This window comes from Vicugna pacos, chromosome 7, assembly GCF_048564905.1.
Source record: "Vicugna pacos chromosome 7, VicPac4, whole genome shotgun sequence".
NCBI classification, from domain to species: domain Eukaryota; kingdom Metazoa; phylum Chordata; class Mammalia; order Artiodactyla; family Camelidae; genus Vicugna; species Vicugna pacos.
In genome coordinates, this window is record NC_132993.1 from 60,989,472 (window position 1) to 61,016,467 (window position 26,996).

Genomic DNA, 26,996 nt, shown 5'->3' on the forward strand with positions numbered 1-26,996 from the left:
TCTCTGTTTGAAGTCAGACTCTATCCTGAACCCCAAAGCATCCACTGATCTCTTTTTTGTCACTATAGATTGTTTCTTCTAGAATTTAGTAAAATTGGAATCATACGGTATGTGGTCTTTCGTATCTGGTTTCTTTTGCTCAACACATTTCTGCAACTCATTCCTGTTGCTGTATATATTAGTAGTACTGACATATTTTTTAATTGCCAAGTAGTATCCCAGTGTATGAATATATCACGATTTGGGATGCTTCCGTATTTGGGCTACTATTAAAATTATTTATATTCTTATACAAGTCTTGTTCTTGTATGTCTTCTATTGGACATGTCAATTCTTTTAACTACATACTCAACAATAAAATTGTTGAGTCACTGGGTAGATGTTTTTTAAATTTTTTTTTTGTATTGTTTGGTCAGAATTCTCAGAACCAGGGTCTCTACTGGGCAAGTAGAAAAATAGAGAATTTTTATTACCTTGAATAGGCAGCCAGGACGAAGCAAATGCAGGGTTCAGGCTGGGTGGCATCTCCCTCAGGGGCTGGGACTGGGGCTGAGGCGCGTCCTTCCCGCAGCTCGAGCTGCCGAGCGAGCAAGGTCCCGGAACCGGAAGTAGTCGCTCGCTGTCTTCCGCGGCGTGCCGTGTTGCTGGGCGAGGCCTGGGCCGTCAGGGTTAACTTCTGAAGTGCCTCTCTTTGGTGACCTCTGACTTTTCTGTCCCACATATCACCACGAGGACAGTGGTCTGGCTGGAGGTGGCTTCATCGTGAACGGGCTGGCAGTTTACCGTGTTGATTTGGAACTCTCTAGAAGGCAGCGTCTCTAGAAGGACCCTTGTTCTGAAAGGGTGTTTCCGTTTCCACATAAGGGTGGCCGTGCCCGTGCACACGCAGGACAGCAGGCGCCACCGCGTGTCGGTGGTGGTGTAGGACACGCTGACAAACTCGTCAGAGGCGCGTCGGGCCTGGTCCATGTAGGTCTCGTAAGTCCTCGGACGCCATCTCGGGCCCGGCTGAGGGAGGCCTCCGCTCTGTGCTTCCTGCACCTGAGAGAGCCTGGCTGCGCCAGAGTGCCGGCGGGGCGGTGGCCCTGGTCAGTGCAGGTCAGCCCAGGAGGGATGACCCCAATCAGCGGGTTGGCGTGGGGCCCCGGGTCATTGTGGGTGGTTCCGGTGACCCTGGTCGGGGTAGGTGGCTTGGGTCACGCGGGCCGCGGCTCGCTGGAGCCCCCTGTCCCTTGGGCAGGGGTAGGCGTATTTTTAATGTTACTAGAAATTGCCGAACAGATTTACAAAATGCTTATACTATTATACCAGAAACATATGAGTGTTCTGACTGCTCCTTACACTTGTCAACATTTGGTGTTACTAGTGCTTTCAATTTTAGCCATTGTAATGAGTGTATAGTAGTATCAAATTGTGGTTTTAATTTGCATTTCTAAAATGACTCAGGATGTTGAACATCTTTTCTTATACTTAATGGTCATTCAGATACTTTCGTAAAATATCTCTAAATCTTTTGCTTATTTTTTAATTGGGTTACTTGTATTTTTATCCATTCGTTGACTTTATTTATATGTTGTGGGTCACATGTATATATTGTAAATATTTTCTTGTCTGTGCCTTTCTTTTCATGTACTTAACAGTATCTTTGTGAGAACAGTTTGGGAAGACAGTTCTTCATCGGTTTCTCATGTTTCTTCATTTATTATGAGCAGTGTTACCACCTGAACTTTTTTCTGGACTACCTTTTAATGGATGTTTGTATAGCAGGTAGCTTTGGATTAGATGATGTCTCCCTCTAGAGCAAAAGGCAGGTATGCTGACTGTCCAGTATGATAAAAGATAATGTCTTCTTCTGGAGCAAGGGTAGCCATGCATACTGAACATCATAAATATTTGAGTTCCCTGAGGTCAGGAGTCCTCCCCTATAATGCAGCTCTGCGCATGTTCTAACATCTATCTGGCCCATCTGCCTCACCTCTGTGGGATTAGGGGACAAAGAAAATTGGTAGAAATATGCTAATGGTCATGGTACTTGCTGTGCCATGAGTAATAAAGGTTTGACCCAGGAGTCTTGGATGACAGCATCCATCAAACTGTGGCAGGCTAACTCATTAGTTTGCTAGTTGGGTAAAATGTCAGATCCTTCACAGTTATATGCAAGCAGACATCTATAATTTTAAAGAAGTGTATTTGTCAATTTTTCCTTTTATAGTCATGCTTTTCTGTGTTCTGTCAAAGAAACATCTCAAAGTCACTAAGATTTTCTTCTAAAATTTTATAGCTTAGTTTTTATGTTTAGGTCTATGATCTGTTTCGAGTTATTTTTTGTGATTGTTGTAAAGTGTCAATAGCTTCATTTAAAAAATATTGAAATCTAGTTGTTCTAGCACCATTTCTGTAAAAAAAAAAAACTGCTTTTCTTCTAAATTATCTTGCTATCTGTAGTAATCCAAGGATCATGGGCACATGGGCTTATTTTTGGATTCTCTGTCAGTTCCACTGCTCTATCTATATATGCCTGTGTACTATAGCTTTATAGTATCTCTTGATATCAGGCAGTTTAATTTCTCCAACTTTGTAATTAAAAAATTATTTTAGCTTTTCTAGGTCTTTTGTTTTTTAATATACATTTTAAAATCATCTTAGCAATTTCTACAAAGTCTTGTGGTTCTGATTGGTATTGCATCAAATCTATTTATTAATTTGTGCAAAACTGAATCTAAATATTTAGTCTTCCAATCCATTAGCAGATAATCTATTTACTGTGGTTTCCTTTGATTTTTCTCTCCAGTGTTTAGTAATTTTCAGTTATACGTCCTTCAGTTATTTTGTTAAATTGATTCCTAAATATTTCATGCTTTTGGATGGTATTGTAAATGGTATCATTTTATGTTATTTTATTTTTCTTTTATTTATTGCTAGTATAGAGAAATATGATTGCTGTATCTTGACTTGAGTCCTACTATTTTGCTAATTTCATTTATTAGCTCTATTAGTTTCATGTTAATTCCTTAGGATTTTCTGTATAGGTGATCATGTTATCTGTGAATGAAGAAATACTTCTTGATAACCTAACTATATGCCCCTTTTTTGCCTTTTTGCACTGTGTAGTTTTCTTTGTGGAATGTTATTTAATTGGAAATTTAATTTAATTGATAAATATGGGGCATTCTGACTGTTTGGCTTCAGGAATCTGTAAATTTGTGTTTCTTCTTTAAAAAGCTCTCAACTGGTTTGGCTTTTCTCTTTCTTCTTGAGTCTGTTTTGTAATTTGTGTTTTTCAACACATTGCTCATTTCACCTAGGTTATTGAAATTATTGGTGTACATTTTAAAAGTAATCTCTTATTCTTTTAATGACTGTTGTATCTTTAGCCATTTTTCTTATTTTATTCCTGATATCAGTATCTGAGTTATCTTTTTTCTTTGGTTATTGTTCAATTCAGCTAGAGCTTTAGCAATTTTACTACCCTTCAGAAAATTGTTTTTTGTTTTATTAATTTTCTCTATTCTGTTTTTTATTTTAGTGATTTGTGCTCTTTTTATTATATTAAATTTACATTTGGTTTAGTATTACTCACTTTTTTATAGCTTCTTAATGGAGAATCTTGGATAATAGATTTTTGACCTTTCATTTTTTTCTAATCTAAGGATTTAAATCTATAAATTTTCTTCTAACTAATTTCTTTAGTTGCATCCCACAAATTTTATTATGTTCTCTTTAAATTCTCTTTTAGTTCACATTTTCTAGTTTCCATTGTGATTTTTTGGATCTATGTCTATTTAGACCTGTGTTATTTAATTTATAAATATTTGAAAGATATTCTAGGTGTTTTCTCATTATTGATTTATACTTTAATTTAGTTGTAATCAGAGAATGTAATCTATAGTTTATAGGGACCTTTTTATGTGGATAGTAAATGTTCTGTCTTGGTGAATATTCCACTTATGCCTGAAAATATATGTATTCTGCAGTTATGACGTGAAGTGTTCCATAAATGTCAGTTAGGTCAAGGTGGTTTATATAATGTTGTATATATCTTCTGTACCTTACTGATTTTGTCTTTGTTTTATCAATTACCGAGAAAGCTGTCAAAATCTCTTTATTACAGTAGATTTGTCTATTTTCCTTTATAGTTCTGTCATTTTTGTATTTCGTGTACTTTGATTTATCCTTTCTGGAAGTCTTTATTTTTTTCTGTACATCCAGGTTTCCATCTGGTTCTATAAATTTTCTTTAACATTTTTTGTAGTGCAGATCTTCTGGTAACTTAGATTGTGCTTGTCAGAATTTTTTTTAGTTTAGCTTCATTTTTGGAAGATAATTTTGCTGTGTGTATAATTTCGGGTTGATAGTATTTTTCTTTCAATATTTTAAATATGTCATTTTATTGTTTTCCAGCTTTATTTATAAGCAGGCGTATATTTTTGAGAGTAAAGAAACAAAGAAGGTGCACCCTATAGCTCACTGCCTGGAGACAGTGTTCATTTAGTAGCACACAGGTTATACCCAAAGTATAGCCTACTAGTGTTAGTGAGTAGAAGATACAGATTTTCAAGTTTGTGGAGGCCAAGGAAGCTATAATTTTTTATTTTTTCTGAGAGCTTTTTTTAATCATGAAAGGGCATATAATTTTGCCAAATGCTTTTCCTGCTGCATTTATTGAGATGGTCATGTGATTTTACACTCTATTTTGTTAATGTAGCATATTACAATAATTGATTTTCATATGTTGAATGATCCTTGCATCCCAGGACTGAGCCTGCTCAATCATAGTGTATGATGCTCTTAATGTGCTGTTAAATTTGATTTGCTAGTATTTTGTTGAGAATTTTGGCATCTATATTCATCAGGGATATTGACCTGTAATTTTCTTGTGTTTTTTTCTGACTTTGGTATCAGGGTAATGCTAGCCTCGTAAAATCAGCTTGGAAGGGTTCCCTCTCCTTCAGTTTTTTAGAAGAGTTTGATAAGGATTGGTGTTAATCCTTTAAATATTTGGTAGAATTCAGCAGTGAAGCCATCTGGTCTTGAACTTTTCTTTGTTGGGAAGTTTTTAATGATTGATTCCATATCCATACCAGTTACAGGTCTATTCAGACTTTCTATTTTTTCATGATTCAGTCTTGGTAGATTATGTATTTCTAGGAATTTGTCCATTTCTTCTAGGTTGTCCTGTTTGTTGGTATATCTTTGTTCATACTAGTCCAACGATTCTTTTTACTTTTGTGGTTATCATTTGTACTATCTCTTCTTTCATTTCTGATTAAGTTTGCTTCCTTTTAGTTCTCATATCTAGTTTCTCTTTAAATGATACTTCATTTATTTGTTAATTCAATGAATTTTTGTTGAGACCATTGTATTTTACACACTGATTATGCAGATATGACAAAAAAATCAGACAAGATCTTTCCCTTTATAGATCTTAGAATTTGTTTATATGGTTATGATAATGCTTATGTCTTCTGAAATAATATGAACCTATATCAATGCTAAGTTAAATTCTTTTTACTTCCCTTATTCAAATCCAAACTCAAAAAGCTCAGGTAAATTTCCTCTGCTTCCATATTGCTTTCCACCTCTGCCCAATGGATGTCTTCTTCTCAGATGTTATATTATTATCTCTACCAATGTGTAAGGTTTACATCACACACTCAATTTAATTAATCAGTGTACTTTCATAGCATATTTATTCTGTATTTTATGGCCATTTTGAAACATATTTATTTTTCACACTGGAATATTTTCTTTAGACTTGCCTAAGATAAAGCCAAACATTAGTTAAAGTGGTGAAAACACATTCTTTTCAGTAACTACTGACAGTAGGGTAAAGAGCTGAGCTCCATTCCAATTTGTACCCTCCCTCCCCTCACCCTCCCTTCCCCTCCCTTCCCCCTCCTCCTCTTTAGTAAATGGTCTAAGAGAAGGGGTATCAGGACCTTTCTGTCAGATGTTAGATAGAATAAACATTAAATTCTATTGATAGCCTTGAGCTTTTTCAGGCAAGAACTTAAGAAGGGTTGGGTAGTCCCAGGTATGTAACCTTATGCTGCCAAAAGCCATAATTGATTTGGTAAGGTCTCTTAATGCAGGGATTTGAAAGAGTCTTTACATGCTGAGAGTTCTTTTGTAATTCTTAGCTCCCATCTTTGTATTCCTTGTAAAGTATTCCTGGCACATAGTAGTTTCTTAAGATGTAGATCAAATTAGTTTAAATACTAATACTTCTTTAATAACCAGATTTCAGTTATTATTTTCTGTTGGTATTGATTGGCCTTTTCTATTTATCATGCATTCTCAAGACGCAATGCTCGGGCTGCCTTATATAGTTTATATACTGCACAAATATTTCTGCATGAAGAGGTGAAGGAGAGCTTAAATCCAGTTTGTACTTTACATGCTGTGAGCCCCAAAGCCAGCATTCATATCCTCTAAATCACACAAATACTCATGTGGGCTACTTGCTATCCTGCCAGTTACAGTGCCTGGACTACAGGGTTCTAAATGAGACCAGATGGACATGTTCTAATTTTTTTTTCCTGAAGAATTGAGGTAAAGCAGTTTTAAAGCAAAATTTTCAATAATTACCTTGATTTTTGCCTTTCTTTGTAACAAGAGAAGTTTCATTTGCTAAGGTTCAGATTTTTGAGCACTAGGGAGCACAAGTTAGTACAGTATAAGAGATTGTTTAAATTCTACTCAAGGTCTTCAAGAGAATGGATTTGTATCCACAGGCCTCTCAGATATAGTCACTGCCTTGGTAACCGGTGTCACAACCAAGAAAAACAGATTCCTCTCTAGGGAGTTTACTGTCTTTTTGTTGATTTTGATTTGAGATTGGGATGGATTTATCTGCTTTTATTATCTTTTCTATACAAGTTTATGTAGAGATACTTTCAAGTAGGCAAGTAGGGTCATGATTTGTTATTGAGTAATACCAATTTTCTTTTTTTCCATTCATGGGGATTTTTTTAGACTTTGAAAGGTTGTGCCTGTTTATCAACTCAGTGCCTTGCTAGTGCTTCATTCCTTCACGTACCAACTTGTGTATTCCCATTAATCCATCCCAAGTTTTTCTCCACCAAAAAACCTCATAAACATTGAAGATCATTAAAGATCATTTTTTGCAGTGTCACAACTTTGCATTTTATATTCCGCAGGAAGTAATTAATTAAAAAATCACCAATGATAGTAAAAAAAATTCATCAATGACAATGGGAAGTGATATGTTTGCTTGGATTAAGAAAATTAGTTTTTAAGGTTCTTCATGGTAGTGTAAGATATTTAACATCAGATAATAACATATTACTGTTTTTGGGAAAAAAAATCTCAGGAAGGCTAAAAGAGCTGGGATGTATATCAGTATCCTCAACTTTACTGTATCTACCTTTCAGACTTTGTGTAATTGACAGAACTTGCTTTTTTCCAGCTTTTGTGTGAAACCAAAATAGATTCCAGTGTCTTCCATTAAGCGTTAGAGGGGTAATTGTTTCCCACTTGTAAGACGCAAAGATTCTCATTTGTCTCTTTCAAGATTCATCAGAGCACATTCTTCAGTTACCATGGAAACTATTTCCAGCTAAATTTGAGAGGGTCTCTGGGCAGAACTGAAATACCAGCACTGATAGAAAGAACCATGTTTTAATTCTTCTGGAAATTATTTGCATTTTCCTTTTCCATCTTAGCTGAGGTGCCAAATTAATAAATCAGACCACATTGACTTGACTTGGCTATTAATGATTCTGAAAATAATACTTAAGTGGGAAATTTTTTTTGATAGGTAAAGAAGAATTAGAGAGTTGGAAAACAAAACCTGATAGAATACACACTGACAGATTTTTTAGTTTTCAAAGTTGGGCATTTCAGTTGTGTAGGTTTTACTATTGATTTCAGCAGTCACACTCAAAAGTAAATGCAATAATGATTCATGTTAGTTTGTATTTATATGTCCTCAAATAAGTGACAGTCTGTGAGATGTTTATGTTTAAAATTATTTCATAATCCTTAGCATTTAATATAGTTACATTTTTAGTCAACATATCAAAGTACTGCAGAATGTCCAGGTTTAAGAGATATTTACAATTTTGTCTTGCTTGGTACAGTTACAGGTATTACAGCAAATCAAACATTTCTCCAGTAACAGAAATTCATAGTTGTATTATAAAGGACATTTTAGCTTTTCTCGTCAAGTGTAAAAACTAGATGCTATTATGACACATATTTTCTTTTTCCCCTTGGTAGAAATGTCTATTTAAATTTTAGATGCTTGTTTATGGTTCATAAAGGCAAGAATTTTATTTGGAATTTATTTTTCATGATGGAAAAATTAGAGTTGACAGTGAATTATGAAATGGAAGAGAAAGTACTTAGACATTTTCTGGAAGTCAGCCCAGCCCTCTGATTTTCCATTTGAGAAAAACATTCCCATGTGATTTCCAACTTACATCATATCACACCTCTAGTGTGAATTCTGTTGGAACCTGAGGTTCTTAGTCCCCAGTCTAGTGTGGTTAGCCTTTCTTCTTGACTTACTCATAAGCCGCCTTTATATTTGAAGACTGTCCAAATGGTAGTGCTATGTATGTCTATTAAAGTAGTAGAAAAACCCAAAAGATTACTAGATTTGTTGGCCTTTTGGTCACAAGTAAAATTTGCCTCAGTAATAAAGACAATACTTCAGTAAAAGAATGATAAACTCTCAAGTTTTCTAAATATGTGTTGGGGAAACCTCAGTGTGGGTGGCACTAAGTAAATATTTTGGACAGAAGATATGTGGGAAACAATTAGGCATTGACTATATGGTGTTTGTTCTGAAACATAAATGTGAATGGACATAGAAACACACATTCACCTCTTTGCAGGTGAAATTGATATCTACTTGAAGTGGTGCATTAGTTATGCTAATGCTCTTTAGTGGCAGGATTTATTCAGAATTTACTATACATGCACACATCCTGTTCCTATGGAGTGAAACCTTGAAAATATTTTTCCCATGCTGAAACAAAGCGAGGTTTTAATTACACCCTGATCTGAAATAATGTAAGGTCAGGATGTACAGAATATAGATACTGTCATCTTTTGGAGAAAGTATTGGGTGTAGAGTTGAAAGTCTTGCATTCAAATTCTAACCATGTGGCTTACTGGCTCTTAAAAATGACTTGTAAATTACAGATTCAGTAAGAACCCTGATGGCTGAACATAAGCAGGAGAAGTAAAGACTTTTCACTGAAATAGGATTTTGTACTTACATGACCATTTATTTGTAAAATGCTGACTGTATTATGTAAAGGTCTAACAGTTAGGGCCTTTCTCATCATCAGTACTGGTTACACCAGCATGAATACTTTTGCTGATGCTTGTTTTGTCCCAGAAGCTACGTACAGGGAGAGTTTCAAGGATGACTGTCAATTTGTGGAATTTTATTCCTAGGCTGAGTAGCCAGATGATTTGTTGTTCATTAATATGTCTGCATGAAAGTTAACATAGTAGTTATTTTGCCCTTGCTGTATGTATTTCCATTATTTATATAATGTCCTTTGATCCTGTGGTGATTGTATCAGAAAAGGGACAATTTATAAAACGTGTCTGCTTGATAAATAATAATGTTAATTGATTGTTTAGTTGTTAATATAGTCTTTCCTCTCATATAACCCACAGATTGAAATCTATTTTGTTTCTTTCAGGATAATTTTAATGAGATGAGTAAATACTGACTTTCATTAATGAAGTGGGGTTTTTTTTAAGTGTAAAATGTTAAAAGCATTTTCTTCAACTGATACATGCATAAAAGCTCTGAAAGCTTATGGTACATTCAACTTGTTCATCTATCACAAGGTCAAATTGTTCTTTGCATAAGTTAAGCCATCTATGTTCTGTCACCACTAATAGTAGTCACAAATACTGTCTTGAGCCACAGTCATGAATGAATGAGGACATATGGAGCAGTAGGGAAGAGGGAACTCTAGTGGCAGTGATGTATCTCTAAACTAACAAATTTACGCATAAACATTTTTTTCAGTGGCCTATTTTAAGAGTTGAAGAATGGATGTGGAAGTTCTCACCTCGAAAAAAAGTAAAACTTTGAATCATTTTATTATAGCATGACTCTTACAGATATAGAATAAAGACATCAAAGACGTATTTGACTTATTAATAAGGGTGCCAATAGAATGGTTAAGCTGGTTCAAAAAATTTTGATATATATATATATATACATAATTTAATATACATTACACATACTTATTATGTATATGTGTGTGAATATATATGTGTGTGTATGTATATGGAGAGAGAGAGAAATTGATTTATATTAAGTCAGTCAGGAAAAAAAGACTTGCTGAATTAGTTTGCTCAGTGATGAAACTGATTAATATACTACAGGGCAATAAACTATAACCCTTTGGATTATCTTTTCTGCCAGAGATAAATTGTTTGCGTCTCTACTAGAAAAGAAATCTATATTATTGACATATAATTCACAGAATCTGGGCTTTGATCAAAGGTAGCTAGTAAGTCAAACAAAGGTACATCCCTTAGAGAATTAGATAATTCTTGGGTGGTCCCATCAAACAGTGTTCCAATAGGATATTGAAAGGGTATACAGTCATGTTTTTGTCCTATTTTGAATTGGTATCATTTTCTTTAGTGGTACCTGATTCTTTCCCTAGTATCTAAAGGCTGCTTTCTGTACTTGTAACATCATCATGCTCTAGTAAAAGCCCTCTATTTTGAACTGAATTCTCCCCCTTAACATCACAGAATATGCAGTCCTACACAAAGGGAAAGACAACTTTCTGGAATTTTTCTGGAGTTGTGCAGAATTGTAATATTAGGAAAGGGTCTTTGACCTTAACAAATACTGCTCATAACAGAGAAAAAGGAATTCACTCTATATTTATGTAAATATGGCAAGTAGGCCCCCACATATATTCCTATGCCATATTGAGAAATCCTGAAAAAAATAAAGACCTTTATTATTTGAATATTGTTTCTAATATTTATAAATATCTTCAATTTATGATGTGCTTTGAGTTTTTTTATTTTATTTTGCTTATTTATGTTCTTTTTGCCCTGGCTGCCATAATTTAGTCATTGTTGGAATAATTTGTACAATCCTGTACTTGAAGTTCCTCACTTCAGGGTCACTTTCAGCCCTCAAGATCCACAGTTGACACATATTGCACTGTATTTTGTTTATCACAAGGCACATTTTCCTTTTCAAAGTAAATGTAATATATGTAGATCTGTTTTTTAAATGCAAGATTCATTTGAACTTACAATGGGAAGAACTAACGTCCTTCACTCAATAAAGCTGAAAACCCAACTCTACAATGTATTGTTTCTGAAAAGAATTTTTATTAAAAAATATTGCAATAAGAGGTTACAGAGTAGCTAGCATATTGAAGAGCATATGGGGATGTTTTCGCCTGAGGGAATGAAAGTAAATAACTTTGAATCATTTTATCAAAAAAATTAAGTTAACATTGCAAACCAAGGAAAGAATAATAAGTAATAACTCAATATAATTGACCTTTAGACTGCTAAGAGTTTATACATACACTCCCAAACCAACTAGGCTTTTTATATTTCAATATATACTTCTAAATATAAACTTTATTTTTGGAACAGTTTTTGATTTACAGAAAAGTTGAGATGACAATAGAGTTCCTTTAAACCTCACACCCACTTTCCCTTATTGACATTATATCAGTATGATACATTCGTCACAATTAATGAACTAATATTGGTACATTATTGTTATTTAAAAGCTATATATTATTCAGATTTCCTTAGTTTTAACCCAGTGTCCTTTTTCTGTTGCAGGATTTCATCCTGTGTACCATATCACATTTAGTTATCATGTCTCCTTACACTCCCCTTGCCTTGATAGTTTTTAAGACTTTCCTCATTTTTGATGACCTTGGCAGTTTTAGGGAGTACTGGTCTGTGTTTTGTAGAAGTCTCTTCTATTGGAATCTGTCTAATATTTTTCTCATTGCTAGACTTGGGTTATTGATTTTTAGAAGGAAGACCGCAGTGCCATTTCTATCACTTTCTATCAAGGGTACATACTATTAACATGACTTCTGTTCATCCTAACCTTGATCAACTGGCTGAGGTAGCGTTTGCCTGATTTCTCTACTGTAAAGTGACTTTTTCCCCTCCTTTCCATATTGTATCCTTTGGAAGCAAGTTACTATGCACAGTCCACATTAAATGAGTGGGGTTTATGCCCCCATTTCTTGACAGCAGAGTATCTACACAAATTATTGAAAACATTCAGCATAGGAAATTTGTATCTTCTGCTCTATTTATTTATTCAGTCACTTAGTTCTATAAGTATGGACTCATAGATACTTACTTTATACTTTGTGTTATAACCCTAACCCTTTTTTTACATTGCTCAAATTGTTGCAGCTTTGACCACTGGGAAATATTTCAGTTTGCTTATGTGTTCCTTTGACATGTCTCTGTCATGTGGGTTATTATTATTTTTTCTTTTTTAGCACTTCCACTCTTCTGGTACTACAAGATTCTCCAGGAACTGGTAGGCACACATTAAATGCTCATTGAATGAATGGGTGGTTGGCCGTTTCCTCATCATTTCTCATCGTAGTGTATTAATCTCTTTCTGAGATCCAAGTAATACATGTGCAGTTTAGCAAGTCAAAGGATTCTACAAAGTTGGCCTCAAAATACAGTAATCCCCTGTTTTCTCCTTCATTCCCCCTCCTAGAATCAACCATTTCATTTGACTTGGCAAGAAATTTTTTTGCATTAGAAAATAACTTTCTGGTAAAACAAAACATGCTATTGGTTGTCAAACACTAACGTTCTCTTGTTTGGTTTTCTCCATTTTAGTTTTTAATCCAATAACTTGTGGGAAAGCATCTGTTGTTTTTATCATTAGAATAACAATCTTCTTGTTATGACATGAAAGGAAGACCTCACTGGATTTGTTAATGTTCTAATAAGACTACTTTAGTATGTGGACTAAGTATCTGTATCATCCACCATAAACTTTTTATTTTCAGTAACCACTTTAAAGAGTTTGTAGATCTTTATTTTGTATGTATTCCATGCTTTCGTTTGTAAAAAATGTTGACAGGATTGCTCTTTGAGTTGATCAGTGTCTTTATCAGGGTACAAAGATGATGTAATTTCCTCAAAAATTTCTGCCTAGGTATATGAGAAGAAGTAGAGAAGAGTCCAGACATGCTTTTATAAATTTGTGAAGAGAAGTTCTCTATTGCTTATCATTCTTTGTCTTAAATTTTTCTAACCCTCTTTGAACATATACTGGGATTCCTTCTTCCTTGGGCTCTAGTTTTGACTCATCCTGGTGAGTTTTTTATTTGTTACTTAAATGTCATAATGGTGAGCCTTATAAGGAGACCAAAGAGCCAGTATTTGTTGGAGTTGTTCCTAATTAATACCTCTGCCTGTCTTCCTCTCTACTCCTCAGCAGGGACCAGGGACTGCAGTCCATGCTTCCAGTGAGGTTCCTTTCTATTCTTTTGGCATATCTCTATGATTATTTGTACACTTCTTTACTTTTATTTTCCTAAGGAAATCTGGTTGTTTTTAATCAAGAATGGCATTTTGACACTAAGATATGTATGCTAGATATGATCATTTCTACTGATGTGTCATTGTTTCTAGTCCCTTTCAGCAAAGAGAGCTAGGAAATAATATTTATCTGTCTATTTATATCTATGCAATATATATGTCTATTTATTTCTGTATCTTTCTATTTCTTTATCTGAATTACTTACTGTGAGTTTCATTTCTAATTCAATACCACAGGGCACATATTGGTTCTTCTCTTTTCATATTTTTATCCATCTTTCACTCTTCCTAAACAGCGGGAAATCTGGATTCCATTATTCTCAGTATTTTTATTTATTTGCACATGTCTAGAATAAACAAAAGTTAGTTTCAGAATTGTTAACTCATATCACTGAGAAAAGTAAGCCTTCTATAAAAACCTTGTTCACAGATTTGATTTTAGGCAAAATTTAAATACAGTTAGCTGCACAAAACCCAAGTCTACAATTGATAAGTTTGGGCAAGAGTATATATACATATAATCCACATCCTAGCAAAATAATTTTCCATCTAAAAATGTATAGCTTTTATATGCATTCAAAGTTGTTATCTGCTTAAAATAGACTGTTAAAAATGTAAGGTGTTATAGGTAAGTCTCATGCTGTTAAAAATGTAAGGTGTTATAGGTAAGTCTCATGGTAACCATAAAGCAAAACCTATAGTAGGCACACCAAAGATAAAGAGAAAGAAATCATACATGAATATACATATATTCACTTTCATATTCATAAATTGACACAACATTGTAAACTGACTATACTTCAGTAAAAAAAAAAAAAAGAGAGAGAGAAAGGAATCAAACCATACCACTACAGAAAATCATTAAACCATAAAAGAGGAGAGCAAAGAGGTACAAAGGCACAGAGGAATTATAAAATAATCAGAATAAAATTAACAGTATGGTAATAGTAAGTCCATACCTGTCAATAATTACTTTAAATGTAAAAGGAATAAATTCTCCAATCAAAAGATGTGTGGCTGAATGGATTTAAAAAAAACAAAAACAAAACAAAATAAAGATTAAAAAAAAACAAGACTCATCTATATACTGCCTACAAGACTTCAGCTTTCAGGTCACACATAGACTGAAAGTGAAAGGATGGAAAAAATATATTACATGCAAATAGAAACCAAAAAAAAGTAGGAGTAGCTACACTTGGTCCAGAAAAAAATGGACATTAAGCCAAAGAATGTAAAAGAGACAAATTTATTGTATAATAATAAAGGGTTCAATTCCTCAAGAAGAGATAACATCAGTAAATATTTATACACCCAAAAGATAAGTACCCTAAATATATGAAGCAAATGCTAACAGATCTGAAGGGAGAAATAGACAACAATGAAATAATATTAGGGGAATTTAATACCTCAGTTTCAATGGTGACTAGATTATGCAGACACAAAATCAATAAGGAAGCATTGGACTTATATTGCACACTAGATCAGATGGACCTAACATTTATAGACTATTCCATACAACAGCAGCAGAACACACACATTCTCCTCAACTGCACATGAAACATTCTTGAGGATACATCATATGTTAGGCTACAAAACATCTTAATAAATTCAAGAAGACTGAGATCATATCAAGCATCTTTTCTGATCACAGTGATATGAAACTAGAAGTCAACTATAAGAAGAAAACTAGAAAATCCACAAATAAGTGGAGATTAAACAACATGCTACTGAACAACCAATAGGTCAAAGAAATCAAAAGAGAAATCAAAACCTATCTTGAAACAAATGGAAATGGAAACACAACACACCAAAAGTTATGGGATGCAACAAAGCAATACTAAAAGGAAAGTTTATAACAATAAGTACCTACATCAAGAAATAAGCGTGAAGAATTCTCCCAGACTGAAAAAAAAAAAACCCTAAAGAAATATGATAACTAAAGCAATGCTATAAAGGACACTATTAAGGCATGGATAAATGTGAATATGAACTATGGATTTAACAATAATGTATCAATGTCTGATTTCCTAACTTCACTTAGAATGACATTCTCCAGGGACATCCATGTTGCTGCAAATGGCCTTATGTTGTCATTTTTATGGCTGAATAGTATTCCATTGTATAAATATACCACTTCTTCTTTATCCAGTCATCTGTTGATGGACATTTAGGCTGTTTCCATGTCTTGGCTATTGCAAATAGTGCTACTATGAACATTGGGGTGCAGGTGTCTTTTTAAAGTAGGGTTCCTTCTATATATATGCCCAGGAGTGGGATTCCTGGGTCATATGGTAAGTCTATTCCTAGTCTTTTAAGGAATCTCCATACTGTTTTCCACAATGGCTGCACCAAACTGTGTTCCCACCAGCAGTGTAGGAGGGTTCCCTTTTCTCCACAGCCTCTCCAGCATTTGTCCTTTGTGGACTTTTGAATGATGACCAATCTGACTGGTGTGAGGTGATACCTCACTGTAGTTTTGATTTGCGTTTCTCTGATAATTAGTGATACAGAACATAAATACAAAACAGAAACAGACTCAGACATAGCATACAAACTTGTGGTTGCTAAGGGGGAGAGGGGTGGGAAGGCATAGACTGGGAGTTCGAAATTTGTAGATACTGACAGGCATATGAAGAATAAATAAACAAGATTATACTGTATAGCACAGGGAAATATATACAAGATCTTGTGGTAGCTAACAGTGAAAAAAATGTGACAATGAATATATGTATGTTCATGTATAACTGAAAAATTGTGCTCTACACTGGAATTTGACACAACATTGTAAATGACTATAACTCAATAAAAAATGTAAAAAAAAAAAGTCCTGGAATAGAAAAAAAAAATAATAGTAGAAGGTAAATACAAATAAACAAATTTAAGAATAAGAAAATAGATATCTGCATAGTCAAAAGGATACTAAAAGGTAAAAAGAAAATACTAGAACAGCTCTACAAATAAATTTGAAAATATCTCTTTGGAGATTATAGATGGAATACTACATAGCAATAAAAATTATGTTGAAGAACACTAAATGGAATGAAAATAAGTTCATGATATATAAATTTTAAAATATGTAACAGTTTATATATAGACCCTGCATTACCAAAAATGATATAAAATCCAAATTAGAATAATATGTATAAAAACATCTGATAACAGATTATCTCTATATAAATGGTTGTGGATATTTTCTTTCTGGGGACTTTACTGCATTTTCTAAATATTAGGCAATATTATGTGTAACTTTTTCAAAAACTATTAAAAAACCCTCAAAAATTTTATGAAATATCTATGAAAACACATTAGAAAAGCATGTGCAATGACTCTGAAAACTAAGGATTAGAACTCATCATATATTAGAATGTTGGAAGGATTCATACTAATTACAAGCAGATGTTAATGTTTAAACAAGTCTAATCATAGCCAATGAAAGCTTGACTTTTTGCCCTGAAACAATGCAGTAGGGGATAGATGCAGCCCTGACAGGAAGAGGGTCAACAACCGGAAATTGGCAGGACACCACCTTCTCATTGTAGGTACTTTCTGAGGGAGGAAATTCTTCTCCCTAGTCTCCCCTCCTCATTAGGTCATTCTTTCTTCATTCAGTTAAAATATCTAAGAGACCTTGAGAATTATCTGAGTGGATATTTTGCCTCCTCGGCTCTACTTTGTAGCTCAGTCAGAGACCAGCAATTCCCAGCATCAGAAAAAGCAGAGAATGACAGAAGAGAGAGTTGGGGCACAGCAGTACAATGAGTATTATTTCATTTTGGCATACCAATAGAGATTTAAATAGTTGATTAAAATAGAGCTATATAATAGAATAAGTTACTCAGGAAAAAATAAATTTTTAGCAGGTCAATGCAAGAAGCACACGAGAAGGGAAAACAAGGCTGTAACAAAATATACAAAGGAGTAAATGTAAAATAGGTTGGATAAAATAAAATCAAACTGAACAATTGATTTGATTAAATTCTCCTATGAAAAGATACTCTCAGATTGGTTTAATAAAATCTAGTCATACTGACTGCAAATAACAAAGGATCAAAATAAAGGGTTGGAGAAAGATATTTTAGGCAAATAACATTTTAAAAATCAGAGGATGGTATTAGTAATATCAGATGCAGTAGAATTAAAAAATATTCAACAAAAGAGACTGATAAAAATATAAAAGTTGATATGATAATCACTAATATTTATCAAATAACTAGGAATATAGAGATTTTGATCAGAATAATTGCCAACATATATGTGTATCTATTTTTATTCTATCTCTATCACTACACATATTTCTTATTTTATTACACTCATAGAACAATTATAAAAAATTACTTGTAATTGGGCAGATAAAAAACTTATAAAACTTTTAAATGAAGAAAGTAAGTAATATTCTTTCATTAAAATGTGAAAAAACTAAAATGAATAACAAAGAAATAGTATAAATTTAGTTGCTACATAATTGGAAACACTCTTGAATATGATCCCAAGAAGAAATGATTTTAAAATGAAATGTAAAATCACCAAGAGAATAAAGGTAAAGAAGATATTGGATAAAAACCTAAAGGAACACTCCTCAACTTCTGCTTGATGAAATGCTTCAAGTAGAAGACTTGATACTCAATTTAGTAACCCGAGAAAAGAACAACTAAAGTAACAACCAAAAATCAGCAAATTCCACCCTATGGGCCAAATCTGGCTTGCTGTCTGTTTTGTAAGTAGAGTTTTAGTGGAACATAGCTGCGTCTATTTCTTCATGTATTGCCTGTGGCTGCTTACACACAACTGGCAGAGTTGAATAGCTATGACAGAGACCAAAAGGACCACAAAGTATAAAATACTCACTACCTAGCCCTTTATGGAAAAAAATTTGCTGATCCTGAAATAGACCACAAAGAAACATCAAAATACAGCTTTTAAAAACTGATGTAAAGAAAATTAAATCAGTTAATGAGACAGAGAGTACCCAGAATAATAATCTTTAGATAGATTAGTCAAGGAAAGCTAGTCTGAGGAGATGCTGAGGTCTGTAGGGTAAGATGTGTCTGACATGTGAAGAACTTGGGAGAGAGAGCACTCCTGGCATAGATAACGATATGTAAGAAGGGTTTAATGAATAGAAGGAAGGCTACTGAGGTGGAATAGTAGTAAGCAAGGGCCAAGGGGAAAATCAGTTTGAAAAGATGTTAGAGGTAGATATGAACCAGATCCTGCAGGGCATGGGAAGAAGTCTGGATTTTACTCAAAGAGCAGTAGGATTTACACTAGAAAGGCAATTATAATTAGGTAATTTATCAATGTAATATTTACAATTACAAAAAAAAATATGTGGTATCAATTGATTTTTTTTTTAATTTGGTAAAAATCATTAGCCTTAAAACTCTAAACAAAAAGGAACAGAAAGAAATTCCTTAAAGACAGAGAAAGTCTTTATCAGAAACCAACAACAATAATAAATATCATACAAAATAGAAAAATACTAAAGGCATTGCTATAAACCAGAAAAAAAGACTGGAATATTTGCTATCACCACTATTATATAACTTTTTCCCCTCAAGATTCTAGCTAATGCAAAAATACAAGGCATAAGTAAAACTATAAAAAGAAAAATTCTTTTTATAGTTATTATAAATCTATACCAAAAAAAATCCAAGAGAATCAACTTTGAAAACTGACTAGTTTGAGAATTTAATAAATGGCTAACAATGAATATATAAAATGGTTTTTTAATATTAGAAATCACCAGATAGAAATCAAAATGGAAAAATATCCTTCACTCATAATAATGAAAAAATTATATGATATGTAGGGATGAATTTAATAAGAAAAATAAGATTTTGTAAAAAGAACTTTTTAAGTGTTTAGTACTATAAACCTAAATAGAAAGACATCATTTTTTAGGATAAGAAGACTTCATAGCCAACCTTTCCGGAATAATATATATATCTAGTGTAATTACAATCAGAATTCCCAAAGATATTAAACCTTGACACTCAAAATAATTCTCAAGTTCATGTATAGGAATAAACACATGAAACTTGGAAGAAGTTTGTGAAAAAGAGTAGTGCTGAAGATGTTGTGCTACTAGATATAAAAATTATCCTGATGCTATTTGATTAAAATTGTAGGATACTGGTATAGAAATAGATGAAGAGAGTCTACAGACTTTTCCATGTATATATTAAATCCTAAAGGTGGGGAGTTCTGTAATATTAGAAGTCAGTGGGGGAAAGCATATATTATTCGATAATTATGTCAGTGCAATTGGTTAAACCTTTGAAAGAAAAAAGTTTTAGGTCCCCAAGTCTCTCACATATAAAATGTAAATTGAAGATGGAATAAAACTTTAAATGTTGAAAATTAAACTATAGAAATATTAGCAGCAAATGTAACAGAATAATCTTGAAGTGAAGAAAGTATTATTAAGCAGTACAGGAAACCCAGACTATAAATAAAACAACAAAAAAACCAATTGCTACTATAAAAATTAAACCATCTGTCATTTAAGACAATATAAACAAAATAATAGACATGGATGATATAAATGTAAAATATTAGAGAAATGAGAAAATGAGCAAAAATGGACAGGCAGTTAACAGAAAAGAAAACAAATAATTATGAAAAGTACATAAAATTGCTCAATCTCTGGGTGTGTTGAGCCTCTTGAATGTATGGATTCATGTCTTTTTTAAATTAAGAAATTTTTAGCCATAATTTCTTGAAATATTAAATATTCTGCCTGCCTCTTTCTCTCCTTTTCTGGGATTTCCATTGTGCATTTGTTAGTATGCTTGATAGTTTCCCAGAAGTGTCTTAAGCTCTGTTCTTTTTTCTATCTGCTCCTCAGACTGCATAATTTCATTTGACTTTAAGTTCCTTGATTCTTTCTTTTGCCTCCTCAAATCTGCTATTGCATGAATTTTTCATTTCAGTTATTGTATTTTTTTACTCCAAATATCCTATTTGGTCCCTTTTTATAATTTTTACCTTTGTTATTTTCTATTTATTGAAATACCATTTTCTTGGTTTCCTTCATTTCTTTGTCCATGGTTTCCTTTAGTTCTTTGAGCATATGTAAGACTATTTATTAAGATATTTGTCTACTTATGTACAAATGTTTATGCTTCCTCAGGGATAGTTTTTGTTCATTTCTTTTTTTCCTGTGAAAGCCTCATGGCTTTTTCTTTCTTTGTACACCTCATAACTTTTTTGTTGAAAACTGGACATTTTGAATATGAGGTGGTAACTCTGGAAATTAAAATTTCCCCTTTCTCCAGGATTTATTGTTTTTAATTGCTGTGGTTTGTTCTTGTTTGTTTTAGTGACTTTTCTACTTTTGTAAAGACTGTATTCTTTGTCATGAATGTCTTTAAAGTCTCTGTTCCATTAGTTGTTAGCTAATTTCTTGACAGAGATTTCCTTAAACTCCTGGAGCTAAAAAAAAAAAAAAAAGAAAGGAGGGAAGGATGAAAGGAAGGAGGAAAAGAAAAGAAAAGAAAAAAGAAAAATGGAAAGAAAAGAAAAGGAGGGGAAAGGAAACAAAGAACAATACTCTCCAGGTCTTTGAAGACTGACACTGTTAAAGCTCTCCATTGATTAACCAGTCTGTTTACAACTCCTACTTAGCCTTTACTTCCTGCTTTCTTTCATTGAACCTAAAGATCAGCCAGAAGTGAAAGGTTATGGTCTTCTCAGTTCTTTCCTGAGCAGGCATCCTGCCCTGGGCATGTACATAGCTTTCTAGGTTCCCCATTATAGGCAAGAATTTTTCAAAGCCCTTATTCCCCAAAGATTCTCATTCTCCAGGTTTTTACTCTTGGCTTTATGTGTGTCTATCCTTTGTCTCAACTGATTTTTTTTTCTCTTCGCCTGGTAGAAGCTCATTCTTCTGACTTTCAATGTTTTAGAGAAACATCCTCCATGTAGCTGCTGATTTTGAGAGAGTTCCAAGTTAGGTGAAACAAAGGCAGGTCCTTCAGGAAACCCATGGACAGGCCAAAAGAAAAAAACACAATTTCCAGGAACAAAGTCGGCTTGGCTTGCTCTGGAACCATGTTTCCACATCAAGAACACAGGTTACTATCTTCAAGAATGCTATTGTACTGGGGAGAAGGGCAAGGCAAGGCTAAATTAACTGTCACAAAATTCTCTTCCACTTAATCTGTGGCCTTTCTCCTCGTTGTTGCAACTATCCTCCAGAGTGTCTAAAAGGCTGACTCTTAAAGTGTTTGCTAGGTTTTTTGATGTTTCTTGGGAGAGATAGGCCGTTGGAGGTTCTTAGCACATCATTTTCACTGACGCCCATGTGTCTTGAAATTCTTTAATGGAAGGGTTGGAGAAAAAAAAATTTTTTTTCCAATACCAAAATGCAATAAAATTTTTGTGTAAAAAATTTAAATTACAGACCACTTTTTTCAATAATTATGTCAAAAAAATTTTTTGTATTTCAATGGAAACAATGTATCATCTGTATCATACTCTTCTAGATTCCACCAAGGATACCAAACAAATGGGAACTGGTAACAAAGCCTGCCTAATAAACTGGAGATAAATAGCAGAGCAACTCAATGCAAAGACAGCAGAGTTCAGACCCAGTGCTGACTTACCACACTGGCGTGCACACCACAGGCCTCAAGCAGCAAGACACCTGGGTCTGCCTCAGCGGGTAGTGTCTGGTCGAAGGCCTGGGTTTGTGGCCACAGGCAGAGCAGACAATATCTATGTGGGGCCTCCAGCAGAACTGTGGAAACAAATAAGTACGACTCAAGTTAGAATTTTAAAAGACAACAGGTATATTCAGAGCTTGCTACAGTGGGGCAGTCAGCCCCAGTCACTTGCTTTCAGCAGAGACTATAAGACAGGCAAGGAAGGTTGATGGTGAAAAAAAAAGAAGAGTGGGCGGTAGGCCCCTGGTGTGCTCTGATTGGAGGATGTTGGCATGGGGAAGTTGGAAGTGGGCTAACTAGAAGTGGGTCGTCCTTCAGGACTGATTTGGGAATCTTGGATGGCTTCTCTGGTTGGTCCTGAGCCAAAAGCTGGGGCAAAAAAGAGAGGAAGCTGGCAGCCGTTGACCAAGTCCTAGTTCTGGGCTGATTACTGTAGAGGTTGTGGGGCAGAGTTTTACATAAATGTTCTGGTGTTATCTGTTTGTTATTTCTAGGCTTTCCACAACGGCAGTAACTTTTTTTTTTTTTTAATGTGAAACGTCTTCATTGAACTGATAGTTGGACCAAGTCCTGTAATTAGTAGGAGGTATGATTTTGGGTGAATTTCTCTAGTTCCTGCCTGACATGTTTCATTGGACCACTGGTCTGAGGATTTCTTTGGAGGCAGTTTCATTTTTATAACCTACTTCTAGTCCTCATTTCCTTTCCTCTTATCCTGCTGTGTGACCTGTTGCCCTAAGTGACATTTGGCTGCAGCTTGTCGCCCTGGGCTTGCCTGCCCAGAAGTGTTCCATATTCCAAAAAGGCTGTTAGAAACTCTTTGAAGTCCAAGCCTTTTCCTTTTGTTATTCTTTTAAATTGTCAATAATACTAACACAGTCATCTACACAGAGAGGGTGATCAATAAGTGATTCTGACTCATTTAAAAATGTACTTCAGATTCACCAAAGCTCAGAGCTTCCTTAGAGAGAAACTGGCTCATTAAAATGGTATCACACCAGGTCATCCTTATTACCTTCCCCCTAAATTATTAAAAGTACGTGTTACTGAGCAGGGTGCTTTGCAGATTACTTAAAAGGAAAAGAAAATCTATTTTTGATTGTGAGAAAATCTTTGAGAACCAGAGACATGGACAGTTTCAAACTGCTTTTGCACCTGAGCAGAATTATAAGTTACTCTGTCCCGGAGAGGAGGAGAGAATTAAGCTGCTTATTATCAAGGCTCCTGGTAGTCTTGGCCCCACAGGTTCATGCCGACCCTCGAACTCCCAAATTGCCTGCTGGTGAGGCAGTTAATGAATAAGAAACTGAGTAAAGGCTTTGAGGTTAAAAATTATCAAGAAGGGTTCAATATAATTTAAATAGGAAAACAAATACTCTGCATCTACATTTTCAGCCGTGGTTCTCTGCAATCACTGAATTGAATTTAGTTCTGTTTCTTTTCTATATGCTACCTGACCTGGTCACACTGCCAGTGGCTGTTAACTACTTGTTAGCTTGCTGCAACCCAGCTCTCATTGTCTTCTTTATATTCGGTGTTATAGCCTCTGTGAAAGTGAGTTTTTTGATGCCCTCAAGGACACCTTTTATGTGTAGAAAAGACCATTTAGAGGTTTACTTAGGCTTCTTTTTAAATGAATATTTTATTTACTTGATTCTTAAGCTTTTAATGTACTTTATAGTCTTTGAATTCTTTTTAAAAGTCTAGCAAATTTTTACAGTTGCTTTTAAGGGGGATTTTAGAACCTTATTAAATTCCCTTAAACATCTCAGTTTAATTGAATTTCCGTTTACATTCAATATTTTACATTAAAATGTTCGATTTTCTTTTCAGCAAAACAATTGTCTGACTTAAATATGGTCTTCTTGGCTACTTAACCCTTAATCTCATAAATTAAACTCATAAATACCTCAGATTATCTTAAAATTGTTAAGAATGTACATAAATTTAGCAAGAATTGAATACCACAAGCCTTAATCATTTATATAAGTACACTTTAGGAAATGGAATTACAAAGGTATTAAGACAAACAATATAAGGCAATATAGTGGCAAATAAGCAGTATTCCTTAATGTAAAATACTAACGTTATGGATTTTATTGTCTTAAGATTTTTGTACATACTCCTAGTTTTTCCTGGGTGAAAAGATGCTTGAATCACTGAAGAGACACTTACGTCATACTAAAAACTTTTAGAGGTGCCTTCTTGAGTAAGGTGAGCTTCTACAATGATTCTTTTTTCCCCCTCATTTCTTTTTTATTGTAAAAAATGCATAGCATAAAATTCACCATCCTTACCATTTCTGAGTAATTTCAGTAATTATTTCAGTAATGTTAAGTATATTCACATTGTCTTGCAACCAATCTCCAGAATTCGTTCATCTTGAAAAGCTTGAAACTCTATATCCATCCATTAAACAACTCCCCATTTCTCCCTTCCCCCCAGACCCTGGCAACCACCCTTCTACTTTTTCTTTCCATGAATTTGACCACTCAGGATTCCTCATATAAATGGCATCATACAGTGTTTGTCTTTTTGTGCCTAGCTTATCTCACTTAGCTTAATGCCCTAAAAGTTCATCCTTTTTGTAGTGTGTCAGAATTTCCTTCCTTTTTAAGGCAACATTCTAGATGGATATTCATGACAACAGTGAGGGGCTCAAACTAAGTCTTAGTTATAATCACTGTACCTTTAAAAAGGGGATAGAGAAGAATTTCACATAGTTCATGTCCATGAATTTAAGTCACAAATAAGTTACAAATTTTCTAATATAGGCAGAAGCTGCTGATTCTCTCCTCAGTTAAGATTTTCCCACTAGGATGCCTCTTGGATTTTAATACCCCTAAGTTCATAAAACATATTTATCTCTCAAAACAATATTTTAGGCTAGAGTTTATGTGGGAACAAATGTATAGTTATGTCCCCAAAGCTCAATGCAATATTTTTTAATCAAAATGATAAGAGGGAAAAGCCTTGAGCTGTGATCCAAATACAATCAACAGAATGACAGAATCATTGTGGAAGCCTTGAGAAGCATACCATAACATCAATAAAAACTCCTTTATTGTGACTCTTATGATGTCCACAGTGTAAATGGAGGCATAGTAGTATTACTACACACAGTAAAGCATTTAGTTATAATAATTTCACATCTTAATGTTAGAGTCTGTTACTTGTATGAAACTGTTTTCTATATTTTAAAAAATTGGTTGGAGGCATTGAGTTGATGGTTAACATATTAAGTTTTCCTGTTTAAAATAGTTGGACCTAGGCTTCTGTTAACAATTTTGTGCGTAAGTGCCTATTGTCAGGAACAGTTTACTAACATTAATCAGGAAATGCCTGCATTTGTCTTCCTGAAGAAGTGTGCAGCCCCCACTAAGATTGTTGCCACTTGCTTCATTAACTTATTTAGATTTCACTTCTTTGTCTCCTAAAATGCTTAAATATCTTCCTGTCAGAAACCTTTGGACTTGACCATATCTTCCATTCTTTTCATGTTATTTCCATCTTCTAAGACTGTAATTGTTTTAAGTATTAGAAAATATCTAATTAAACTCCAGCCATCCCTATGGCTTTGGTTTTTGCACTCTTGGCTTCTAAAATCTATTGACACTTGGACAACACAATATGATCATTTTCTTTATGTGTCAATATTGCCTGTCTGTGTCTGCCTTTTAATCAGGCTTCTCAAATTAAAAAGTTCTTTTGGATGGATTATAGAAATGTTTCTAGTATTTAGTGAATCAAATTTAGGTTTTAATTCTCTGTTTTAATAAATGCAGGCAGTAAAATATGTATTTGAGGCTTCCATTCAAACTGCTTCACTGCATTACCATGGATAAAGACATGTTTGCTCTAGTCCAAAACAATGAAACAGTTCATATTACAGAGTTACCAGAGTGATTCTGTCATCTGCAGTCTTATTTTTTTATTTTACCAGTCATGTTAGAGTGAAAATGTCGAAGTTGTGTGCTTTACAAAAGGGTCATAAGGTCAAACTGTTAATTTTTCTCAACCTAGATTTTTATGGAAATAATTCTAAGATGTTAAAGTCAGAAAAAATTGTTACTAGCCTTAGAAGTTTGATGAATTTTTGCTAATTATGAATGGTATCAGGTTAAGGATGGATAGACAACTGTACCTAGGAAGTTGGAAAGACTCTGAGATCCAACCCCTGACAGAACCTCTTTTAACTCTAATCTGTTAACAGCCTGTACCCTTGCAAGAAAATGGAAACAGAAACATTACCAGACTGATGAAAAGTTAATACCATTCTAAAGAAAGGGTATTTTCTGAAGAATCAGAAGAAAATTATTCCTCTGAAAGATATTTACTGATTTTTATGTGGGAAATCATCTGAAAGCAGTGATTCTTTCTAGACATATCACTAAGCAAATTACAGTAGAAGGTAGAGGTCACAGAACATAAATGGTATGAGACCTCAGACCACCTGTGCCATCCTGATACAACTGTTTGTTCTAGAGAACTCTGGCCCAGGGAGATAAGATTATAAATCAGTAAATTTTCCTATTTCTTCAGAGAATTTCTGCAAACCAGTTTTGTCCAGGTAAATACTTTACTCATTTGGATAAACAGCTCTCCTATTAGGACAACAGATAGCTGACTTGGACAAACGACTTCCTTATCCTTCAACAGTTTACTCATCAAAAAACCTTGCTATGTCCACCAATCCCAAATTATTGTGTTAAAAATGTTACAGTAGGAACCTGCCATGAAAGACTTGCTCTAAACCTCATA

At 34.1% G+C, this 26,996-nt stretch overlaps 2 protein-coding genes across 3 annotated transcripts in view; one reads left to right on the forward strand and one right to left on the reverse strand.

Annotated features, from left to right (window-relative positions):
• Positions 1 to 669: 669 nt before the first annotated feature.
• LOC102544246 (NTF2-related export protein 1-like) lies at positions 670 to 969 on the reverse strand. Its single transcript, XM_072964030.1, has one exon. The coding sequence runs from the start codon at positions 967 to 969 to the stop codon at positions 670 to 672; it is 300 nt and encodes a 99-aa protein (XP_072820131.1).
• Positions 858 to 26,996, forward strand: part of SGCE (sarcoglycan epsilon) — a 127,330-nt gene continuing 101,191 nt past the window's right edge. Inside the window, exon 1 of one of the 2 annotated variants that reach the window (XM_072964977.1) lies at positions 858 to 1,098. The gene's annotated coding sequence lies outside the window, so the exon portion shown is untranslated. Of the gene's footprint in view, positions 1,099 to 24,365; positions 24,450 to 26,996 lie in introns of those variants that run through there. The other variant, XM_072964976.1, reaches the window with a different exon arrangement.